The 10,031-nt window shown below is 34.4% G+C and overlaps 1 protein-coding gene across 1 annotated transcript in view; it reads left to right on the top strand.

The window, feature by feature from the left end:
• Positions 1–1,722: 1,722 nt before the first annotated feature.
• Positions 1,723–10,031, top strand: part of LOC107717835 (sprouty-related, EVH1 domain-containing protein 2-like) — a 15,235-nt gene continuing 6,926 nt past the window's right edge. The window contains exons 1-3 of the mRNA XM_016524715.1: positions 1,723–1,881; positions 2,115–2,283; positions 3,988–4,052. Coding sequence (XP_016380201.1) covers positions 1,723–1,881; positions 2,115–2,283; positions 3,988–4,052 — 393 coding nt within the window. The remainder of the gene's footprint in view (positions 1,882–2,114; positions 2,284–3,987; positions 4,053–10,031) is intronic.

Genomic DNA, 10,031 nt, shown 5'->3' with positions numbered 1-10,031 from the left:
CTGAAACTCTGGAGGAGACATGCCTGAGATCTAAGAAGTTAATTTGCTCTACATCTCACTGCAGTCTCATGGGAAACATTTGAGATCTTAAAAAGTGACTGGTTATTTATGAGTCAGAAGTTTGAGGGCTTAATGTAGAGTGTGAGCGTTCACACGTACACGAGGCCATTTCCTTCCTCTGGCTCATTCTATTGATTTCGTTGCTCTCTGGTCTTGAGAGACGTGCCCTCACCTCCTCACCCGTCCGCTCTCCTTCTCTGGTTAATTATTGAACACGCCAGCTCAAGTTACCATATAAGGCTGACTGCTGGCTTTCACAGCATTGCAGAGGAAGAACAGTTGAGTTCGTTTGAAAGTAAACCTGGCTCGAGTCTGAGTGCAGATGCCTCTAGGGATGACTTTTTTCAAATTGATTTTAATTTTGCTTTCTTGTCCTCTGGCCATGTGTAACACTGTGAATATTGTGAGTTTCTTACTGACAGGCCATCTTGTTTGGCCTGAGGTGTTGATGCTTGATTTCCCCATTGCTATGTCTGACATCACTGTGTAGAGCCGCAGATGAATGGAAAATACACAGCTGGATTTAGAGTACAGCTGGCCAGTGTGGCTAAAATATGATATTTTATTAATTGAAATAAAATGATAAAATGATTCAATGATAAAATAAAAAGTTTATTTATCGTATACTGTTTGAGACATTGTTGAGAACTCTTCTGAAACTCTGGAGGAGACATGCCTGAGATCTAAGAAGTTAATTTGCTCTACATCTCACTGCAGTCTCATGGGAAACATTTGAGATCTTAAAAAGTGACTGGTTATTTATGAGTCAGAAGTTTGAGGGCTTAATGTAGAGTGTGAGCGTTCACACGTACACGAGGCCATTTCCTTCCTCTGGCTCATTCTATTGATTTCGTTGCTCTCTGGTCTTGAGAGACGTGCCCTCACCTCCTCACCCGTCCGCTCTCCTTCTCTGGTTAATTATTGAACACGCCAGCTCAAGTTACCATATAAGGCTGACTGCTGGCTTTCACAGCATTGCAGAGGAAGAACAGTTGAGTTCGTTTGAAAGTAAACCTGGCTCGAGTCTGAGTGCAGATGCCTCTAGGGATGACTTTTTTCAAATTGATTTTAATTTTGCTTTCTTGTCCTCTGGCCATGTGTAACACTGTGAATATTGTGAGTTTCTTACTGACAGGCCATCTTGTTTGGCCTGAGGTGTTGATGCTTGATTTCCCCATTGCTATGTCTGACATCACTGTGTAGAGCCGCAGATGAATGGAAAATACACAGCTGGATTTAGAGTACAGCTGGCCAGTGTGGCTAAAATATGATATTTTATTAATTGAAATAAAATTTATTTCAATGATAAAATAAAAAGTTTATTTATCGAAATTACACTACTATTCAAAGGTTTTAGGTCAGTAAGTTTTATGTTTTCTTTTGAAAGAAATTAATACGTTTTTTCAGCAAGAAAGCATTAAATTGATCAAAAGTGATAGTAAAACAATTCATAACGTTGCACACGATTTCTGTTTTAAACAAATACTCTTCTTTTGAACTGTCTATTTATCAAGGAAACCTGAGAAATAAGTAACTCCACAAAATGATCAAAAAACACAAATATTTTCAACATCGATAATAATAATAAATGATTCTTGAGTATGCAAATCAGTATATTAGAATGATTTCTGAAGATTCATGTGACACTGAATAATGAAGGTAATGAAAGCGGTGGTCATGACCCGAGATGACTCGAGTGGGGGATGGCTGGCACAGGAAGGTGGGGGCCTCAGCAGGGTGGGCGTCTGTAAGGTGATGTCTGCTGAGCTGACCGGCCACAGTGACTTCCTCATCCACGGCGAGCGCCTCAAAGACAAGCAGGTGTGGCACGAATATTCATAGTCTTCTTCCTCCCCAGGGGCTTTTAGGAAATCAAGCTGATTTACAACCCGGGGAGTTTTGCATGCTGGGTTCTTTTCCAAGACAAATCTGTTTACGAATCCATTTGTTATGTGATTTGCAAGACATTTCTCAGGCAGTGACCTCTACCAGAGCAGAGCAGCGGCAGGCTGTGGGCTCCGTCTCTGATATGTCTCACTTGTTTTGGCTGGCAGGTGATTTTGGAATGTTTCGTGAGGAAGGATCTGATCTACACCAAGGCCACGCCCACATTTCACCACTGGAAGGTCGACAACAAAAAATGCGGCCTAACGTTCCAGAGCCCCGCCGATGCCCGTGCCTTTGACAGAGGTCTGCGGAAAGCCTTGGAGGACATAACGGAGGGTAAGAACATTGAAAGCAGAAAAACACTACTTTGGATTTAGACAAAACACATGTATCCAGGCTTAAAGGTGCACTAGATTTTTTCTACATGGATGTGTTGATTACATATACATATCTTTCCACTCCAAAAAAGCTTGTTTTAGACCTAAACACACAGTAAAGTACTTTTAAAGTAACTTTAACACGTTTCTTTAAATTCTGCACGCTCACATAAAATGAAGACTCTATAAGTGGGGTCTCCCCTCGTGGTGGCAGCCATCTTGAGATCACCTGACCTGCTGACTTAATACTTACTTTAGTATGGCCCTTATTATTCATAGGGTTGGCTATTGAGAACCGGCTCCAAAATTCCAAGAACCGTGGAATCGATACGACACACGCATTTCGACTCTGCTACTCGATTCATGTGTGTGCACTTTAATGTGATTTTAAACCATTCAAAGAGAAGAAGATGAGAAAGAGAACTCAATTCGGCACTCACACACTGTTTTCTGTGCTGCGCACACATGCGCAGGAAAAAAGCTGCTTCTTATATAGTGCGTGAATACTGAGTTTTGTTCTCTTTCACATCTTCTAGAAATGCACACAAAATGATGTCAAAATATCCTTGTAAACACAGACAGTTTTGCCTTAAGTTTACATAAACGTAAAGAAAGAAGATTCACGCGAGTCAGATTACTAATAATACTGCTACTTTCTGTCATTAATGTTAATCAAAGAACAAAAGAAAAAGAAAATCACTCAGTGATCTTGACTCAATAACTTCTGTAACTTTAATAAGGATTAATCTATATCTTATTTATAAAAAGAAAACTATGCAGTGTTAATTTACATTTGATTACATTTGATTTCACTTTCTGTATCTGAACTTTGTTTAGTTGTATTTATTTGTGCTATTGCTAGTTTGTTTATGTTTTTATTTTAGACTGTTTACTTGTTTTAATGTTCGAAATCTATATTAGTTAGTCTAGTTTATTTTTTGTTGTTATATTTTTGTTAAAACCATAGGCAAAAGTTCCTTGTGTAAGTGTTCTTTAGGCTGCTGATTTTTGTTTTGTAGGCTGTTGAATTTTGTTCATGATATTCAGCTGCAACAGAATGTTTTGCAAAAAGACACAACATAAATATGTTTGATATCTAGATGTTTGATTTAATTCTTTTATACATTATTGGAATCTAAACTAGGAATCACTAAGAATCGGAATCGATAAGCAGAATCGAAATCGCTAAAATTCAGATGATTCCCAGCCCTAATTATTAGACAAAAAAAACATTCCCAGCACACCTGAAAATTAGTAGAAAAAAGTAAAAAGTTCTCATTTCAGTAGTAGAACAATTTACTTTTTTACTATAATCATGATTTATTTTATTTTATTTATTTTTTTAAAAGTGAGTACAACAAATACTTTCATGGGTAAATACTTCAATAATATAATTGAAGTAACATATTTTAAATATATAAATATTTAATAATATATAAGTTCAGTTTAAACTAATTTGAAATATAATAATAAATTAATATAATATGATAGTTATCATTGCATTTCATTATAAATAAATTTCTTTTCAGCATTACAGCAATGAGAATGATATTTTTTGAATCACAATAATAAGATTTGGGGACAAAAGTGTTAAATGTCCAAAAAATAATAATAATAATAATAATTAATGACCCTAAAACTCTGTTTGTGTGTTATATTTTAGGTTCCACAACTTCCTCTTCAACACCCCAGAATGAGGCTGAACTTGGGGATGATGATGTGTTCACAGTAAGAGCCTTTGTTTTGTAACCATTTTTTAATGCATCATTATTGCATAAACCACTAACATCATATTGTCCAACATATAATTCTTGCAAAAAAACCCCAAAAAAACATTCCCAGCACACCTGAAAATTTGTAGAAAAAAAGTAAAAAGTTCTTTTTTTTTAATATAATCATGATTTATTTTATTTTATTTTATTATTTTTTTTTTTTAAGTGAGTACAACAAATATTTTCATGGGTAAATGCTTCAGTAGTATAATTGAAGTAACATATTTTAAATATATAAATATTTAATAATATATAAGTTCAGTTTAAACAAATTTGAAATATAATAAGAATTATCATTAAATTTCATTATAATTACATTTCTTTTCAGCATTACAGCAATGAGAATGATATTTTTTGAATCACAATAATAAGATTTGGGGACAAAAGTGTTAAATGTCCAAAAAATAATAATAATAATAATAATTAATGACCCTAAAACTTGCTTCCTTCTTTTTCAGCTAAATATAATTTCTTATTTCTTTCTTTTGAGTGAAATATTATGGAGCTCCACACATGACATGCAGAGGAAAATAAATGTATTATTTATATGTAGATGTGTGGCTTAATTTTTTATTTTTTCCCTTCATTTTCCTCATGTTAATTTTGGTTACATTTACAATTTAACTAGATTGAGGGAACAAATTACAAATACAACATGACCACAATTTGGGGAATGAACAACAAAGGGGAATGAATTGGTGTACTGAAAAAAAATTTGGTGTTGAAACAATTTTCATTTAGAAATTCTACAAAGAAATGACAAGTAACACATTGAATTAAACGTCTGAGGTAAAAAAACATTTGTGAAATAGTATTTTCTTGCTCCAATAATCTTTATTTTGTCCATATTTTATGCGTTGTGGGAATGAATATGGCCAGGATATCTTGTTTTTTTTTTTTCACCATATGTTCTTGGCGTTTCGTGAGTTTCCCCCAAACATATGGGATGTGTAGTTTCGCGAAAAAAAACATTCCCAGCACACCTGAAAATTAGTAGAAAAAAGTAAAAAGTTCTCATTTCAGTAGTAGAACAATTTACTTTTTTACTATAATCATGATTTATTTTATTTTATTTATTTTTTTAAAAGTGAGTACAACAAATACTTTCATGGGTAAATACTTCAATAATATAATTGAAGTAACATATTTTAAATATATAAATATTTAATAATATATAAGTTCAGTTTAAACTAATTTGAAATATAATAATAAATTAATATAATATGATAGTTATCATTGCATTTCATTATAATTACATTTCTTTTCAGCATTACAGCAATGAGAATGATATTTTTTGAATCACAATAATAAGATTTGGGGACAAAAGTGTTAAATGTCCAAAAAATAATAATAATAATAATAATTAATGACCCTAAAACTTGCTTCCTTCTTTTTCAGCTAAATATAATTTCTTATTTCTTTCTTTTGAGTGAAATATTATGGAGCTCCACACGTGACATGCAGAGGAAAATAAATGTATTATTTATATGTAGATGTGTGGCTTAATTTTTTCTCTTCATTTTCCTCATGTTAATTTTGGTTACATTTACAATTTAACTAGATTGATAAATTGAGAAATTACAAATACAACATGACCACAATTTGACGACAACAAAGGGGAATGAATTGGTGTACTGAAAAAAATTTGGTGTTGAAACAATTTTCATTTAGAAATTCTACAAAGAAATGACAAGTAACACATTGAATTAAACGTCTGAGGTAAAAAAACATTTGTGAAATAGTATTTTCTTGCTCCAATAATCTTTATTTTGTCCATATTTTATGCGTTGTGGGAATGAATATGGCCAGGATATCTTGTTTTTTTTTTTTCACCATATGTTCTTGGCGTTTCGTGAGTTTCCCCCAAACATATGGGATGTGTAGTTTCGCGCCATGTGTGCACTAAGGGCACGTACATTTTGAAAGTAATATTTAGTAACTTCCTCTTCCCTTTAGCTTTCATGTCTGTGGGTTTGGGTTGAGTGTGTGCGAAGCGTCCCCAAAAATCTGAGTCCATGTGATATTTTTTCTCCGCCGAGGCTGCCGTGGAAGAGACGGGCCTTTGTTTTTTGAAGATGGTGGATATGATAGCAGCGCAGGCAGGTTTCCTGTGGCACTTTCTGAGCAGGCCGTGGCTGTGCCGACGTTTGGCTTTTGCCCACATACTGTCCTTTTGTCACAGTCACAGGAGACCAGGAGCAGCAGGCGGGGTCAGGAGATGACTTCCTGCTCTCCCCAGTAAAACTATGATTAGCAGCTGCTTCCTAGTTAACTGCCATCCTGATTTACTGCCGCCCAGGGTGGAAGGAGGGGGGCGCGCACAGGGGAAGCCTCATGGCTCCTCTTTCACTCGCTGTCTGTCTCGCTTTCAGGCCAAAAGGGTAGACTGCTAAGCCAAGGACCTCGAGCTTGAAAGGAAACTTAATCCAACGCTTCTTTCCGTCCTGGAATTTATGCTCTTCTTGTGCTGTTGGGTCCATCCCTGCGTTCGGAAAACAGAACGAGATTTACTGCAGAGCCGTTTCTTTTTAAAACCTACCTGTTTTGCAGGACACACACACACACACACACATTCTGTGGCTCGGAAGCAAGCAGATGCACACTTCCACGTGAGGTCATTGGCACAGTTGTTGGGACGGGGGCTGGTGTTGATGATGACCTTTCCTTATATTGCCGTGTGAGGCAAGTGGCCGCAGACAGCAGAAATGCGGGTCTGGATTTACAGCTCGGGGCGATTATATCGAGGGGAGTTGTTCCTCTGCTGGGATGAGCATTCCTCCTGATGGTTCCTCGTGAGCTAACCTATACTTAACCTAAGCTCGTTTTAGCTCATTCAGATCAGGGAAAGGACTCGCTCATTTAGCAGGGTGTGTCGCTCTGAGACGCCTGGTTTTGGGATGCATGTCCTCACACAACACCTCAGTCTAGAACTGATCAGAAATGTTATTTTCATATTTTTCCCAGTCATTTCAACCAAACCGCCAAAGTAACCAAGCAGATTCAAAACTTTAAAAGAAGTAATTTTTTAAATCATGAAAGGAAGAATATTTAATTATTTTATGCATCAATGCATACATATACTGTATATAATACACAGTATTACATTTATAATACAGCATTAAATGTCATAGAAATTATTGCAGTATTGATTCATTTTATTTTACAAGCAAATAAATAAATAGAAATAAAGAGATAATATGGGGGGAAAAAAGAATGAAAGAATTAATGTAAATATTGGATGTATTAAACAGAATTAGAATACTTTTACACCTCATGGTTTCATATAAATTATTATTTTTAAAAGCATTATTTTTCTATTTATTTATTGTATAATGCATGCTTGAGAAAGCCAACACACTGATGTTGTATTTTCTTGAAAAGTTTCTGATATATTTTTCTAGCTGATCCCACTTTCAGAAGCAGAACTTAGTAAATTTACTAAAGGAAAAGAATATTTGATTATTTGTAATTTTATGCACCAATTTAACTATACATACATATATAATACATAGTATTACATTTATAATACATCATTAAATGTCATAGAAATTATTGCAGTATTTATTCATTTTATTTCACCAAAAGAAAAGAAAATGAATGAAAGAATGAAAGAAAAAAAGAATATGAATATTGAATGCATTAAACAGAATTAGACAGAATATTTTCTGGAAGTTAGGTTTTTATTTTTATTTATTTATTTATTTTTACATCATCATGGTTTCATATGAATTTTTATTCGTAAACACATTACATTTCTATTTATTTATTGTATTATATGTGCTTGAATTTTCTTTTGAGACAAAAATGTATGATATATTTTTTCTAACTGATCCCACTCTCAGAAGCGGAATTCCAAAGATGCCAAAATTCCATAGACTGTGTTGATGGTTCACACGAAGAACGATAACTATAAAGATAACGATATTAGCATCCACACCAGCGAATGATATCGTCTGTTTATTCTAAGCGCACATGCGTCTGCCGCTTTAAATTCTCGAGCTCGTTATAGCAGGATGGATTCTGATTGGCTGTCAATGTTTGTACCGTTCATCAGCTGGAAAAAAAATCGTTCTGAAAATGATTCCAACGATATTGTTTCTCTGTGCCTTTATCGTTATAGCTGTGGTGTGGACTCTGCTATTCTTTAATATTGAGAACGATTTTTAAGAGATGAGCACTAAGTGATTCACGAGCTCCAGAGGTCATAACGCCGACATAAACCCATCACAGCATCGGCCTACACCATGATACAAGCAGCGCTCACTGATGATGCTCAAAAATGTCATAATGGCTGTGATGAGTCATCAGTTATGAAGAGCAATGAATGTTTTGTTTGTGATTTTTCAGGCAATCTTGGGTGTACTCATCATTTTACACTCAGAATGAAACTGGTCAAATCAGCAAGAAAGAATGATGATGACCGAGGTAGTTTTTGATGGACCTCTAATCTGAACAGTCATCATAATGTTCATTTGTTAGCTTAATAGCAAAGAACTTTATGCTATACTTGGCATGTAAAGGAACACTTGTGATGCATTGGCAAACACTGAAATTATTTTTCTTGTAGCTTTAAATTTAAAATATTAAAAATATTTGGATCCACTGGTCATGAATTTGTATACATTTCACAGGATGTTTACATGCCTTTCAATTTAGTTCATTCACTACCAAAGAAAACATGTACAGTGAAGATAATACCATGGTGCTCGAATATATACTTTGGGAAAATTCTCAGAGAATATGTGCAAAAATTGTTCCTTTAGGGGTACAACAGCTTGTCACTGGGGCAGTACCCTCAAAGGGTCAGCTTTGTACCTTCTTTAGCCCTAAAAGGTTCATAATAGTATTTTAAGACTTTAAAAATAAATAACTAAATATAAAAATGACCAAAACACAACAAAATGACTAAAACATAGTCCTAACACAAAAAAAATCTAAAATTATAATAAATGACTTCCTTTTTTCTGTGGAGCACAAAAGGAAATATTTAATGTCCGAACCACTAAGACAGCCTTGTTAAGCAAGTCTGTTCATAAAGACATAGTATGACTTATTGTGTAGTCATGTGCTTCATTCATTTTTAGTTTAGTTATTTGTAATTTGAGCTCTTAGTATAATTGCTTTGTTTCAGGCATGTGTCTGATTTACATATTTCAAGAATAGACTCTTTACTGTACACTTTAATAGAGTAAGGTAGAGTCCTGGCTATTTTGGTTGTGTAGTGTGTGTGTGTGTGTGTGTGTGTGTGTGTTGAGAGAAATATATAAATGACAAAAACAACTTCCTGTGCAGCAGTCAGGCAGGATAAGGCTTTGCTGTATAGAGAGCTCCCAAATAAATAACTAAATATAAAAATGACCAAAACACAACAAAATGACTAAAACATAGTCCTAACACAAAAAAAATCTAAAATTATAATAAATGACTTCCTTTTTTCTGTGGAGCACAAAAGGAAATATTTAATGTCCGAACCACTAAGACAGCCTTGTTAAGCAAGTCTGTTCATAAAGACATAGTATGACTTATTGTGTAGTCACATGTGCTTCATTCATTTTTAGTTTAGTTATTTGTCAAAACACAACAAAATGACTAAAACATAGTCCTAACACAAAAAAAATCTAAAATTATAATAAATGACTTCCTTTTTTCTGTGGAGCACAAAAGGAAATATTTAATGTCCGAACCACTAAGACAGCCTTGTTAAGCAAGTCTGTTCATAAAGACATAGTATGACTTATTGTGTAGTCATGTGCTTCATTCATTTTTAGTTTAGTTATTTGTAATTTGAGCTCTTAGTATAATTGCTTTGTTTCAGGCATGTGTCTGATTTACATATTTCAAGAATAGACTCTTTACTGTACACTTTAATAGAGTAAGGTAGAGTCCTGGCTATTTTGGTTGTGTAGTGTGTGTGTGTGTGTGTGTGTGTGTGTGT

Source organism: Sinocyclocheilus rhinocerous, unplaced genomic scaffold (genome assembly GCF_001515625.1).
Source record: "Sinocyclocheilus rhinocerous isolate Xijiao unplaced genomic scaffold, SAMN03320098_v1.1 scaffold780, whole genome shotgun sequence".
Lineage (NCBI taxonomy): Eukaryota > Metazoa > Chordata > Actinopteri > Cypriniformes > Cyprinidae > Sinocyclocheilus > Sinocyclocheilus rhinocerous.
Note: the sequence above shows the minus strand (reverse complement) of the source record. Positions and strands in the feature narration are given on the sequence as shown.